Source organism: Ammospiza caudacuta, chromosome 29 (genome assembly GCF_027887145.1).
Source record: "Ammospiza caudacuta isolate bAmmCau1 chromosome 29, bAmmCau1.pri, whole genome shotgun sequence".
NCBI classification, from domain to species: Eukaryota; Metazoa; Chordata; class Aves; order Passeriformes; family Passerellidae; genus Ammospiza; species Ammospiza caudacuta.
In genome coordinates this window covers 63,918-75,949 of record NC_080621.1, presented here as the reverse complement: position 1 = coordinate 75,949, position 12,032 = coordinate 63,918, and the positions used below count along the sequence as shown (strand labels likewise).

Genomic DNA, 12,032 nt, shown 5'->3' with positions numbered 1-12,032 from the left:
CGCTCTCGCCGCGCCGCTTCCGCTTTCGCTCCGCCTCTGCGCCTGCGCCGAGCCCGTGCTTCCCGCCTCGGGACAGCACACACGCGCAGAGTGAGGGAGTGGCGGAGGTGAGAGCGGGGCGCATGCGCAGAGTGAGAGAGTGGCGGAAGTGAAGCGGTGGCGGAGGAGGAGGCGCCATGTGAGTGAGGAGCGGCGGGGCCGGGCCGTATCCCTCGTGTCCCCTCCCGGTCCCTCGCGTCGCGCTGTGTCCCCTCCGTGTCCCTCTTACCGCGCTCTGTCCCCTCGGGTCCCTCTCACTCTTCAAGGCCCCGCGTTTCCCGCGGTGTTCGCGGCCACCCTGTCCCCCCTCGGTGTCCCCGGTTCCGCCCCTCCGTGTCCCGCAGTTGTGACCCGGTTCCGCCCCTTTGTGTCCTCTCGGTGTCCCCTCACCGATTGTGACCCGGTTCCGACCCTCTGTGTCCCCTCGGTGTCCCCTCAGTGTCCCTCCTGTTCCAACCCCGCTGTCCGGGTATCCCCGCTATTGCCAATGTCCCTGTCACTGTCGCAGGGAGGCGCTGGCCGTCACCATGAGGTGACACTGTCCCTGTCACACTGTCCCTGTCCCGCGGAGGTGACACTGTCCCTGTCACATTGTCGCTTTCGCTGTCGCAGGGAGGCGCTGGCCGTCACCGCCCAGCTCTGCGGGCCGGAGCTGGAGCGCTACGGGCGCTGCGTGGCCGCGAGCCCCGGGAGCTGGCACCGGGATTGTCACCAGCTGTCCCTGAGCGTCACCGAGTGCGCATCCAACCAGTGAGTGACACAGACTGGGGGCACTGGGGACACTGGGATTGTCACCAACTGTCCCTGAGCGTCACCGAGTGCACATCCAACCAGTGAGTGACACAGACTGGGGGCACTGGGGACACTGGGATTGTCACCAACTGTCCCTGAGCGTCACCGAGTGCGCATCCAACCAGTGAGTGACACAGACTGGGGACACTGGGATTGTCACCAAGTGTCCCCAAACGTAAGTGACACACACTGGGGACTCTGATCCCGATCCCTGGGGCTGATCCCAGGGATGGGTCCCGTGGCATCGATCCCAATTTTAACGTTTTCCCCAATATTTTCCCATTTTCCCCGATATTTTCCCCACTGTTTTCCTGATTTTCCCAATGTTTCTCCGATATTTTCCCTGCTATTTTCCCATTTTTGCCTCCTGTTTTTCCGCTGCCTTGCAGCCCCCTGGTGCGCCGGATACGCCAGGATTGCTCTGACTCCTTTGGGGCCTTCGAGCGCTGCCTGCGGGAGCGGCCCCGGAGCGCGGCCGAGTGCGGCCCCCACGTCAGCCAGTTCCTGCTCTGCGCCCAGAATGTCACCCAGAGTGCCACCCCAGGGGACACTGCCACGGCCACAACCAGTGCCACCCCCAGGGACAGCCCCAGTGCCACCTCCGCAGGTGAATTTTGGGGTAAAAAAGGGAATTAAACCCCAAATGCAGCCCTCACGTCAGCCAATTCCTGTTCTGCACCCAAAGTGTCATCCCCAGTGTCACCCAAAGTGTAACCCCCAGTGTCACCCCCAGTGCCATCTCCACAGGTGAGGCTGGAACCCCTGGAAGGCAATTTGGAGCTGGAATTTTGGTATAAAAATGGGAATTAAACCCTAAAAATGGCCCTGGCCTCTCCTGCTTCAGGAAATGCTGGAATTTTGGGACAAAAGTGGGATTTGAATTCCCCAAAACCCACCCAGGGGCCACTTTTTTTTTTCCATGGAAAAGGTGGAAAAAGGAAATTTGGGAAAAAATTGGAATTTTGGGATAAAAATGTGATTTCTTTTCCCTTTTTTTCCCTCCCCAGAGAATCCCTGGAATTAAAACCCATCCAGGAATGTCGAGAAAGCCTCAGAACCTTCCGGAATCTCCTCCCAAATCCTGGGAATTGCCCCTCTGGAAAAGGAGCCCTGGGATGTAGGGCCTGATCCACTATTCCCTGCAGATTCCTGGGCTTTTATTCCAAAAATTGGAGGAAGAAATTAAAATTCCAGCATGGTCTCCCCAGGAATCTTCGGGATGAGACCAAAAATTCTACTTTTCCTTCCAAATTTTTTCCTTTTTTCCCCTCCTTTTTTTCCCCATCTTTTCCTGCTTTTTTCCCCACCTTTTCCATCTTTTTCAGCATTTTCTTGGTTCCCTCCCTGTTTATGGGTTTTTTTTGGGAATCTCGTGGTCCCACGGAATTATTCGGACATTGGAGTCCCTGTTTTCCATGGGAAAAAAAAACTCTGGGATTTCCGGAAACCTCAACCCTTGGGAGCCCCAAAATTCTGGGAATTCCAATCCCACCACATCCCCCAAATTCCCAAAACTTTTCTGTCTTTTTTTTTTTCCTTTTTTTTTTTTTTTCCTGGGATTTATTTCCCACCAGACATGCAAAAAAAAAAAAAAAAAAGCATTCCCAAAAATTCCCCCCCCCCCCAGAATTTCTCAAAATTGGCAGGGGAGCAATGGGAAAATCCGAAATTCCAGCAGAATCCTGGGCGGGGGGGGATTGATCCCAGTTTTTTTGGGATTCCCAGGACTGGGATTTTCGGGAATTCCGGGCTGTCAGGATGTGAAGTAGGAGCTCTGCATGGAGTACAGGCACTCCATGGGATTCCCGGGCTCGGGCATTTCGGGAATTCTGGCATTCCCGGGGTACAGGCGCTCCAGGGCATCCCTGGGCTCGGGGATTTCAGGAATTCCAGCATTCCCGAGGATCAGCTGCTGGGAATTCTCTGTGGAGATCAAGGCCGCTCCCAAGGATCCCAGGGTGTCCCCGTCCAGCTCCTGGAAAACTCCCTCAGAGTCTGGGAAAAGGTGGGAAAAATTGGGAAAAATCAGGAAAAATTGGGAAAACCGGGATGGGGCCTGGGGATTCCCAGCCTGCCCCAGCTGAATTCCTGGAATTCCTGGAATTCCCTGCAGTTACCATAGGGCCGGAGCTCCGAGGGGGTTCCCCGGAAAGTTCCGGCCTCGCTCCCGAATCCGTTGGGCTCCAGGGGTGGCGGTGGAATCCGGGAAAACGGGACCAGGATCCGCTGCAGGCCTGGGAACGTCGGGAATGGCAGGATGTGGAATATCAGGATGTGAGATATCAGGATATGGGATATTGGGATGTGGGATGGGGATGTTGTGACTTCCCAATTCCTGATCCCTCCATCCCTGATCCACCCCATCCCCATTTTCCCACCCCATTCCCGTTTTCCCACCCCATTCCCGTCATTCCTGACCCTCCTCATCCTCATTCCCATCCCGGCCGCTCCTCCCGGGTCCTCTCCCGCCTGGAATTCCCCCTCTGGAATTTCCGAGCTGCTCCTGCTGCTGCCGCCTGCGGGCAATCTTCTTCATCTGGGAGGAAAAAACCACGGAAAAATCCCAGGAAAATCCCAAGAAAACCCCGATTCTGGAGGATGTGGGGTTGTTTTTTATCCCGGAATTCCGGGAATTCCCACCTTGGCTCGTTGGTTCTGGAACCACACCTGGACCACCCGGACCGTCAGCCCCGTCTCGGCCGCCAGCGTCTCCCGCACCTGGAAAAATCCCTCGGAATTCCGGGAAGGAGACCGGAAATGGGGAAAAATCCCTCGGAATTCCGGGAAGGAGACGGGGAATGGGGAAAAATCGCTCAGAATTCGAGGAAGGAGAGCGGGAACGGGGGAAAATTCCTTTGTAATTCCAGCCCCCGATCCCGATTCCAGAACCCCATCCCAAAATCCCGAAATAATCCCGGATCAATCCTGGCCCATTCCCAGCCCATTCCCAGCATGTTCCAGAACGTTCCGGCACCTTCCGGCAGGGTTTGGAGGAGACCTCGAAGGAGGCTTTGAACGCCCGGCGCTGTTGGGAGCTCAGGATGGTTCGGGGCCGCTTGGAACGTTTGGGATCCTTCCCGCCGGAATTCCGGGAGCACCGGGAATCCCGGCTCTCCTCGTCCTCGCTCTGAGCTGTGGCCAGAAAAACAAAAAAGGAATTTTGGGGGGAAAAAATCAAAATCCTTCACTGGGACTTGGAATTCCCAGAGGATTTTGGTTTTTTGGGCTGCTCCAGGCCTCGAATTTCCAAGGAAAGGTTTGGCTGTTCCAGCCCTAAGAAATTCTCAAGAAATCTCCTCAAACAATAAAAAAAAAAAATCCCCAAAAGTCTTTAAAAAAATTATGCAAAAGACTCCCAAAAAATACTAAAAAAAAAAAAATCCAAAATATTCCCAAAAAAGCCCCTAAGAAAATAATTTTTAAAAATCACTAAGAAAAAAAAAATTCAAAACCCCCTAAAAATATCCCCAAAAACCCAACCCCCCCCCGAAAAAATCCTCAAAAATACCCCCAAAATTCCCAAAAAAGTACCAAAAAACGCAGAAAAAAATCCAAAAAAATACCCCAGAATTTCCCCAAAAATTCCAAAAAACTGCCCAAAAATCCTTTAATTTATTATTATTGTTATTGTTGTTAATAACAATAATAATTTTTTACCTCCATCTTCGGCGGCGGGGCTGGTGGCCCCGGGCTCGGGCTCGGGCTCGGCGTGCCCGCGGCACAGGATGCGCCCGTCCCGCAGCACGAACTCGTCGCCGCTGCGGAGGCGGCGGCCGCAGGAGCCGCAGCGGAGGCAGCGCTCGTGGAAAACGCGGCCCAGGACCCGCAGGACGCGCTCCGAGCGCCCCAGCGCGCCCAGGCAGCGGCCGCAGCGCCGCGGGAACAGCCTGCGGACAGCCGGCATTTAGGGGGAAACATCCTCGGAATTGGGGGAAAAAGGCTGGGATCTGGGGGGAAGATATCCTGGGATTTGGGGGGGGAATATCCCTGGATGTGGGGGGAAATAGTCCTGGGGTTTTGGGGAAATATCCTCGGGTCTGAGGGGAAATGTCCTGGGATTCAAGGAAAATGTCCCCCAGATTTGGGGAAAAGTATCCCCAGATGTGGGGGGAAAATATCCCAGGGGTTTTGGGGGAAATATCCTGGGGTTTGGGGGGAATATATTTCAGGATTTCGCAGGACAAAAACCCAGGATTTTCAGGGGAAAAAAAATGGGATTTGTGGAGGAAATCCTGAATTTGGGGAAAAAATCCTGGGATTTGGGGGAAGAAAAACCCAGGATTTGAGGGGAAAAATGGGGCTGGGGGAAGAACTTGGGGTATTAGGGGAAAAATCCTGAGGTTTGGGGGGAAAAAAAATGGGATTTGGGGAAAAAGATCCTGGGATTTGGGGTTTTGGGACATTTCTGCCCTTTGTATCCCAGTATTTGGGGGGGGTTTGGGATGTTCCCACCAGAATTCCCAAAAAAAGGGGATTTTTCCCACATTTCCAGCCCCTTTTTTGGGAATAAAGCAACCCCAAGCTCATAAAATCCCCGTCAGCTTCAATTAGTGGGAATTAAAATTCCCGGGAATTCCTGGAGAGCCTCTCCAAGGTTTTTTAATATCCCCAGAATCTGCTTAAATCCCAATAATTCCCTCGGGGTTTCCATGGAAACAGGAATGTGGGAAAAGGGTGGGGGGGTGGTTTTTTTTCCCAGGATTTTTTTGGGGTTTTTTTCCCCCAGGGATTTTGGGTTTTTCCAGAGGGATTTGGGAAAGGGGAGAATCTCCACAAAAATTGGGAATGGGAATTGGGATATTGTGAAAATGGGAATGATCCCAAATCCCTCTTTTCCCAGGAGAATCCCCATTTTTGGGGCCCTGTTTTTTTTGGGAATGACAGGATTTGGGAAAAGCTGGACATTCCAGGGAAACACCACCCAGGAAAATCCCAATTTTTGGGCCCCATTTCCCTGGAAGAGGTCAGATTTGGGAATAGCTGAACATTCCAAGCAGCTTTTCCATGGAAAAAACCCTGGAAAATCCCATTTTTGGGATCCCTTTCCCACCCACGTGGAGGAAAACTCGGGATGCGCTCCCATTTTTTGGGATTTTCCCATTTTTGGGAGGATTTTCCCCCATGTTTTCCCCTTTCCCAGCTGCATAAAAAACACAGTGAAAAAAATAAGAAGGGATAAAAAAAAAATTCAGTTTTTTTCCCCCTTTGGTGCCGGAGCTGGGAATTCTGGGAATTTTAATAACGGAGCCAGGGCTGGAAAATTTAATAACGGAGCTGATCGGATTATCCCGGATTTCTGCCGGAGCAATTTCCGCTGGAGCCAGGGGGGTCGGAGCCCCCGGCCGGAGCCGCCGCTGGAATTGGATTTGCCGGAGGTTTCCCTTCCCAGCCCCTTGTATTTTATGGGAACCCCTGAGTTTTGGGAATTTTTGGGGGAGTTTTCCCCTAAAAATCGGGTTTTTTTTAAATTTTAGGGACCGTTTTTCTACCGGATTTTGGGTTTTCTGGGGGAAAAAAAGGGGAAAAAAAAGGTGGAAAAACTAGGAAATTTTTGTGATTTTGTTTTTGTGGATTTGGAATGGTTTTCCTTAAAAGTGGGATTTTATTTTTGATTTTTCCTCCTGGATTTCTGGGGGGAAAAAAGAAGGAAAACAATGGGAAATTTTGGGGATTTAAAAAAAATTTTTCCTCCTGGATTGGGTTTTTTTTTGGGGAAAAAAAGAGGGAAAAGAAGGGATTTTGGGCTGAGGTTTGGATCCATTAAAATTCCAGGCAGGAATTCCCCTCCCGATCTTATCCCACCTCAATTTCCTGTTGGGCTTTTCCAATTTCCGGCTTTTTCTGCCCATTCCGGGGGGAAGGAGAAAAAAATTGGAATAAAATAAAAAATTGGAAGAGTGGGAGTGGGGGAGGGGAGGAATTAATGAGGATTTAATGAGAGGAGCTCATTAATGATTCATTAGGGGAGGGTTAATTAAAGGTGGGGATGGGGAGAGGGGGAGAAAAGCAGGGAAAAAATGGGAATAAAAAATGCAAATATTAATAATTTTTAAATAGTTATTAATATTTACAGTAAATAATATTGTTATTAATCCATTGTATTTATTATCCAAATCATTATTAGCAATTATAAAAATTATTAATAATCAACAGAAGCTGGACTAATAATTAGTGCTGATAATTATTGTTACTAATGAGAGTTAGGTTTAATAATAATAGAAGGGAGGAATAGAATGGTAATAATTAATAATAATTAATAATAATCCTAATAACTTGAATAAATTATAGTTAATGAAAAATAAGAATAAATAATAAGTAGAATATAATAAAAATTAAAATAATAATAGTAATAATAATAGGAGAATAATAACAGAAGGATAGTATATAATGGTACTAATGTATGATTAATAATAGCTAATAATAATTCTATTAATTTTAATTATATAATTTAAATAACAAATAATATATAATAAGTAGAATTATTGCTATTTCATAATAATAATATGGGTAATTATTAGGAATTATTATTAATGATAAAATAGGGAAAGATGGAAAAAACAGGGAAAATGGGAAAGGAGAAAATTGTGAATTAAAAAAGAGGAAAAGAAAGAAAAACAGAGAAAGAAAAAAATCAGGAAAAATGGGAATATCCAGCCCAGAATGGGGAAAAAACCCAGGGAATGGGTTTTAATGAATCCCAGGAAATGAAGGGGATATGCAAATGAGACTCCGGGAATTAATGGGATTTGGGAATTTGATGGGATTTTTAGGGAATTCATTCCATAGGATTCATTATCCCACGGGATCCGGGAGCTGGGAAAAACAGGAATGGGGAAAGGGGGGAATGGGAATCCCAGAATTCCCAAATTTCCCCTCCCAAATCCACCCCCAGCACCCTTTCCCCTCTTTTTCATCCCAAAAAATCCTAGATTTCTCCCCAGTTTCCCAAATTTCCCCCTCTCCCTCAGCCCTTGGAATCCGAATTCCCAAACTCCCCAAATTTCCCAAACCTCAATCCCAAAAATCCCCAACAAAATGGGAAAAAGACCCCAAAATCCCAGGGATTTGGTCACGGATCCCGATTTTTTCCAGACTTTTGCCTCTGGAATTCGCTGCTCCCCCAGGGAATTAAAGATTAACCAAACCTGGGCCCCGTTCCCAAAATTTTTCTGGGTGGGAAAGGGCACGTATCTGCTCCAATGGAGCCAAAATTCCCATTTTTAACCTTGGGAATGGCCAAAACTCCGGATTTTTAACACCTGGAATGACCAAATCCCATATTTTTAATCCCCTGAGGGAGGAAAATTCAGATTTTTCTCCTGGTTTTTATGGCAATTTTGGGTCTGGGTGCTTGGAAAAGTGAGAAAATAGGGGAAAAAAGGGGAGGAAATGTGGGAATTTGGTTTTCCTGAGGATTCTCCAAATCCTGGGCCCAAATTCCCGGGGTTTTCCCAATCCATGGGCCGGGAATATCTGGGATTGGAGGTTCCTGGGAATTCCTGAGGGGATCCTGATGGGAATTTGGGGATGGGGCGGGATCAGATCCCAAAAAAAACCCAAAATTCCAGGAGAAGTCTCAAAAACCTGAGAAAAAAGAGCTGGAAGAGGAGTTCGAGGCGAGTTCATCCCAAAAAATTCCGGAGGAGGAGGCCGGGAACGGCTCCAAGGGCTCGGATCCCTCCCGAATTCCCAGAAATCCGACTTCAAAGGGATTCCGAAGGGAGTTTTCCTCCCTTTTTTCTATTTTTCTTTTTTTTTTCCCCCGATTTACGGGACAGGTGCCTCTGGAAGGGGCCCTGGAAAGGGGAGAATTCCATGAAAAATCCCTTCGGATTTGGGGGTTTTGTGGGGAAAACGATCCTATCCATCCTCATCCAGTTCCTTGGGAAAAGGGGGGGGAAAGGAGGGAGAATTCCTGGAAAAATGGGGAAAATCGTGGGAAAAGCAGGGAAAAACATTGAAAGATGGGGAAAATTAGGGGAAAAAAGGGAAAATCATGGAAAACCAGGGGAAACCCTTGAAAATGGGGAAAAAAACAACCTCTAAAAATGTGATGGAAAACCTTGAAAAATAGGGGTGAAAACCTTGAAAAATGGGGAAAAAACTTGAAAAATGGGGAAAATCAGGGGGAAAATGGGGATAATTGGGGGAAAAAAAAGGGAAAATCAAGGAAAGCCAGGGAAAAACTTTGGAAAATGGGGGGAAAACCTGGAAAATGGGGAAAATCAGGGGGAAAATGGGAAAGTAATGGAAATCCAGGGGAAAACGCTTGAAAAATTGGGAAAAAAACCCTTGAAAAATGGGGAAAATCTGGGGAAAAGGGGGAAAAAGGGGGAAAAACGGGGGAAAGAAGGGGAAAACCGGGGGGAAAAGGGGAAAATCGTGGGAGAAAAGGGGAAATCGGGGGGAAAAAGGGGAAATCCCTGGAAATGGCGGGGGGAAGGCGGCAGGGCCGGGCCGGACTCACCGCTCGTAGTCGGGCGGGCAGAGCAGGCGGCGCTCGCGGCTGAAGCAGCGGCCCCGCAGGGCGCGGCCGCACTCGGAGCAGCGCAGGCACCGCTCGTGCCACGAGCGCTCGTTCACCCGCAGCAGGAACCGGTCCCAGATGCCGCGGCCGCAGCCCGCGCACAGCACCGGGAGCGCGGCGGGCGGGGAGCCTGGGGAACGGAGAGATTGGGGGGAAATCCGGGGAAATGGAGAGTTTGGGGAGCGGGAGAGACTGGGGGGAAAAACGGGGAAATGGAGAGTTTGGGGAGCGGGAGAGACTGGGGGGAAAAACGGGGAAATGGAGAGTTTGGGGAGCGGGAGAGACTGGGGGGAAAAACGGGGAAATGGAGAGTCTGGGGCAACGGAGAGATTGGGGGAAATCCGGGGAAATGGAGAGTTTGGGGAGCGGGACAGACTGAGGGGGAAATCCGGGGAAATGGAGAGTTTGGGCAGCGGGAGAGACTGAGGGGAAAAACAGGGAAATTGGAGAGTCGGGGGGAACAGAGAGATTGGGGGGAAATCCCGGGAAATGGAGAGTTTGTGGAACGGAGGGATTGGGGGAAAATCCTGGGGAAAGGGAGAGATTGGGGAAATCTGGGGGAATGGAGAGTTTGGGGGGAAAAATAGGAAAATTGAGAGATTGGGGAAAATCCGGGGAAATAGGAGAGTTTGGGGAAAATCCTGGGGAATGGAGAGTTTGGGGGAAAATCTGGAAAAATCTGGGAGAAATTGGGAAAATTTGGGGGGAAAAAGAGAAAATTTGGGGGAAAATTGGAAAATTTGGGAGAAATATGGAAATTTGGGGCAAAATGGGGGAAAGGGGAGGATTTAAGGAAAACAAGGGAAATTCAGGGGGAAACATGGGAGAACCCAGGAAGAACAGGGTTGGACATCAGGGAAATTCTATGCGGAGCTCCCAGAAATCCAAAGGAATATTTTTCCATGGTAAAAAGAGGAATTTGGGGGATTTTGGGAAGGAATCCAGGGGATTTGGGGATTTTTTTTCTCACTCTGGATTTTTGGGAATTTTATTTTTCTACCTCATTTTTATCCCAACTTTCATCTCTGGCAGCTCCTCAAAGGGAAGGGAGGGAGGAAAAATTCCAATTTTTCTCTGGCAGCGCCTCCTCCTCCTCCTCCCGAGGCCATTCCCGGGTTTCTTCTGCCCGAATTCCGGGAAAAATCCGGCCCCAGATCCCAGGGATGGAGCCCAAAAGTCCCGGGAAAAATGGGAATGAGGGGAGCCCCTGATCTTGGATTTAATTTGGAATTCCAATCCCAATTTCAATTCCAAATTCCAAACCCAGCTCCAATTTGGACCCCGAAATTCCCAATTCTAATTCCCGGGAATTTTCCAAAGATTTTTATCCCATTCCTGAGGTTTTTCCCCACATTTTTCACTCCCCCAGTCACATTTCCCCCAACTGGGGGTTAAAATTAAGGATTTAAAATCCCAATTTCTGATTAATTTAGAGGGGAAACCCGGGAATAATTAAAGAGGAAATGAGGACGAATTTTTGTGAATTTCTGGGAAAGTGGGATCAGGGAAAAATCCCCGGGAAAATCCTGGATTCCAGCCCGGGAAAATGTAAAAAACCACGGAAATTCTGCTTAAAAGAAAAAAACAACGAGATTGGGAAAAGGGGGGGGTTTGGAGCAGGGAAAAAAACAGGAAAAAAGAGACAAACTCTGGGAAAAACGGGAAAAGGAACCCAGGAATGGGAAAAAAATCCCGAAATCGGGGATTCCCAGTGGGAATTCCCAGTGATATTCCCAGTGTCATTCCCGGAATTCCCGGTACTCACCGGCTCCAGGGAGCGGCGTTCCCTGCTCCCGGCAGGACGGAGCCTCCTCCGGCTTCATCCCGGTGGCTGCAGGGGAGAGGAAACGTCGGGGAAAACCAGGAAAAACCGGGGAAAAATGGGATGGGAGTGGGGGAAAACCGGGAAGGAACGGAGAGCGCAGCGGGGAGGAACAGGGAAAGCGCCGGGAGAGGTGCGGGAAGGAGAGCCGGGAGGAGACCGGGAACGGAGAGAGAAAATCGGGAACGGGAAGGGACAGGGAAAGCACCGGGATGGGAGTGAGGAAAAACCGGGCAAAAAACCGGGATGGGAGCGAGGGAAAGGACCGGGAAGAGCCCGGGATGAGAGCGGGAGCGGACTGAGGGGGAACCGGGCAGAAACCGGGAGCGGAGAGGAGAAAAACCGGGAAAGCGCCGAGATCGGAGCGGGAAGAGCTCCCGGGACGGGAGCGGGGGTAAAACAGGGATGAGAGCGGGGTAAAACCGGGAAGATCCCGGGCAGGAGAACCGGGACGCGCCGTCCCCGGTGCCGCTCCCGCGGCTTCTCCCGGCGCTCCCGAACCGCCCCGGCACCGCCGCTCACCCCGCCCGTCGCGACTGTCGCGACACGGCGGCCCCGATGGGACCCCCGGCGTGACCGCGGGGAACTCACCGGGACCGCGACGGCGACACCGGGACGGGGACGGCGACAACGGCGCCGCGATCGCGACAGTGGCGGCGACAGCGGGATCGCGACAGTGACACCGGGCCCGGCGCGGCCCCCGCCCGTGCGCGCTCCCGGGGGAGGGGCGGGGGCGCGCACGGGGGAGGGGGCGAGGAAAGGGAGAGGGGGAGGGAATTCCCTTTCTTTTTGGGGAATTGCCTTTTTTCTCCTCAAAAAAAAATGGGAATTAAAAAAAAAAAAAAAAAAAGG

At 50.4% G+C, this 12,032-nt stretch overlaps 2 protein-coding genes across 2 annotated transcripts; one reads left to right on the top strand and one right to left on the bottom strand.

Moving 5' to 3' along the window:
• Positions 1-100: 100 nt before the first annotated feature.
• CHCHD5 (coiled-coil-helix-coiled-coil-helix domain containing 5) lies at positions 101-2,068 on the top strand. The gene is made up of 4 exons (XM_058821460.1): positions 101-178; positions 652-789; positions 1,221-1,438; positions 1,839-2,068. Coding segments are annotated over exons 1-4 (375 nt in total). The 5' UTR covers positions 101-176; the 3' UTR covers positions 1,856-2,068.
• A 374-nt stretch (positions 2,069-2,442) lies between these two features.
• LOC131569118 (LIM homeobox transcription factor 1-beta-like) lies at positions 2,443-11,181 on the bottom strand. Its single transcript, XM_058821341.1, has 8 exons — positions 11,124-11,181; positions 9,299-9,488; positions 4,489-4,718; positions 3,806-3,963; positions 3,472-3,549; positions 3,250-3,367; positions 2,949-3,065; positions 2,443-2,826 (listed from the first exon to the last, which is right to left on the bottom strand). The coding sequence occupies exons 1-8, from the start codon at positions 11,179-11,181 to the stop codon at positions 2,585-2,587; spliced, it is 1,191 nt and encodes a 396-aa protein (XP_058677324.1). The 3' UTR covers positions 2,443-2,584.
• Between the last annotated feature and the right edge of the window lie 851 nt (positions 11,182-12,032).

Bases quoted from the DNA above. Each gene is read 5' to 3' on its own strand.
- CHCHD5 (XM_058821460.1), top strand. The intron at 790-1,220 runs GTGAGTGACACA...GCTGCCTTGCAG, and splicing joins ACCGAGTGCGCATCCAACCA to CCCCCTGGTGCGCCGGATAC.
- LOC131569118 (XM_058821341.1), bottom strand. From the start codon at position 11,181: ATGAAGCCGGAGGAGGCTCCGTCCTGCCGGGAGCAGGGAACGCCGCTC. The intron at 4,719-9,298 runs GTGAGTCCGGCC...GGCTGTCCGCAG, and splicing joins TGCCCGCCCGACTACGAGCG to GCTGTTCCCGCGGCGCTGCG. The intron at 3,550-3,805 runs GTGCCGGAACGT...GGATTTTTCCAG, and splicing joins CCTCCAAACCCTGCCGGAAG to GTGCGGGAGACGCTGGCGGC.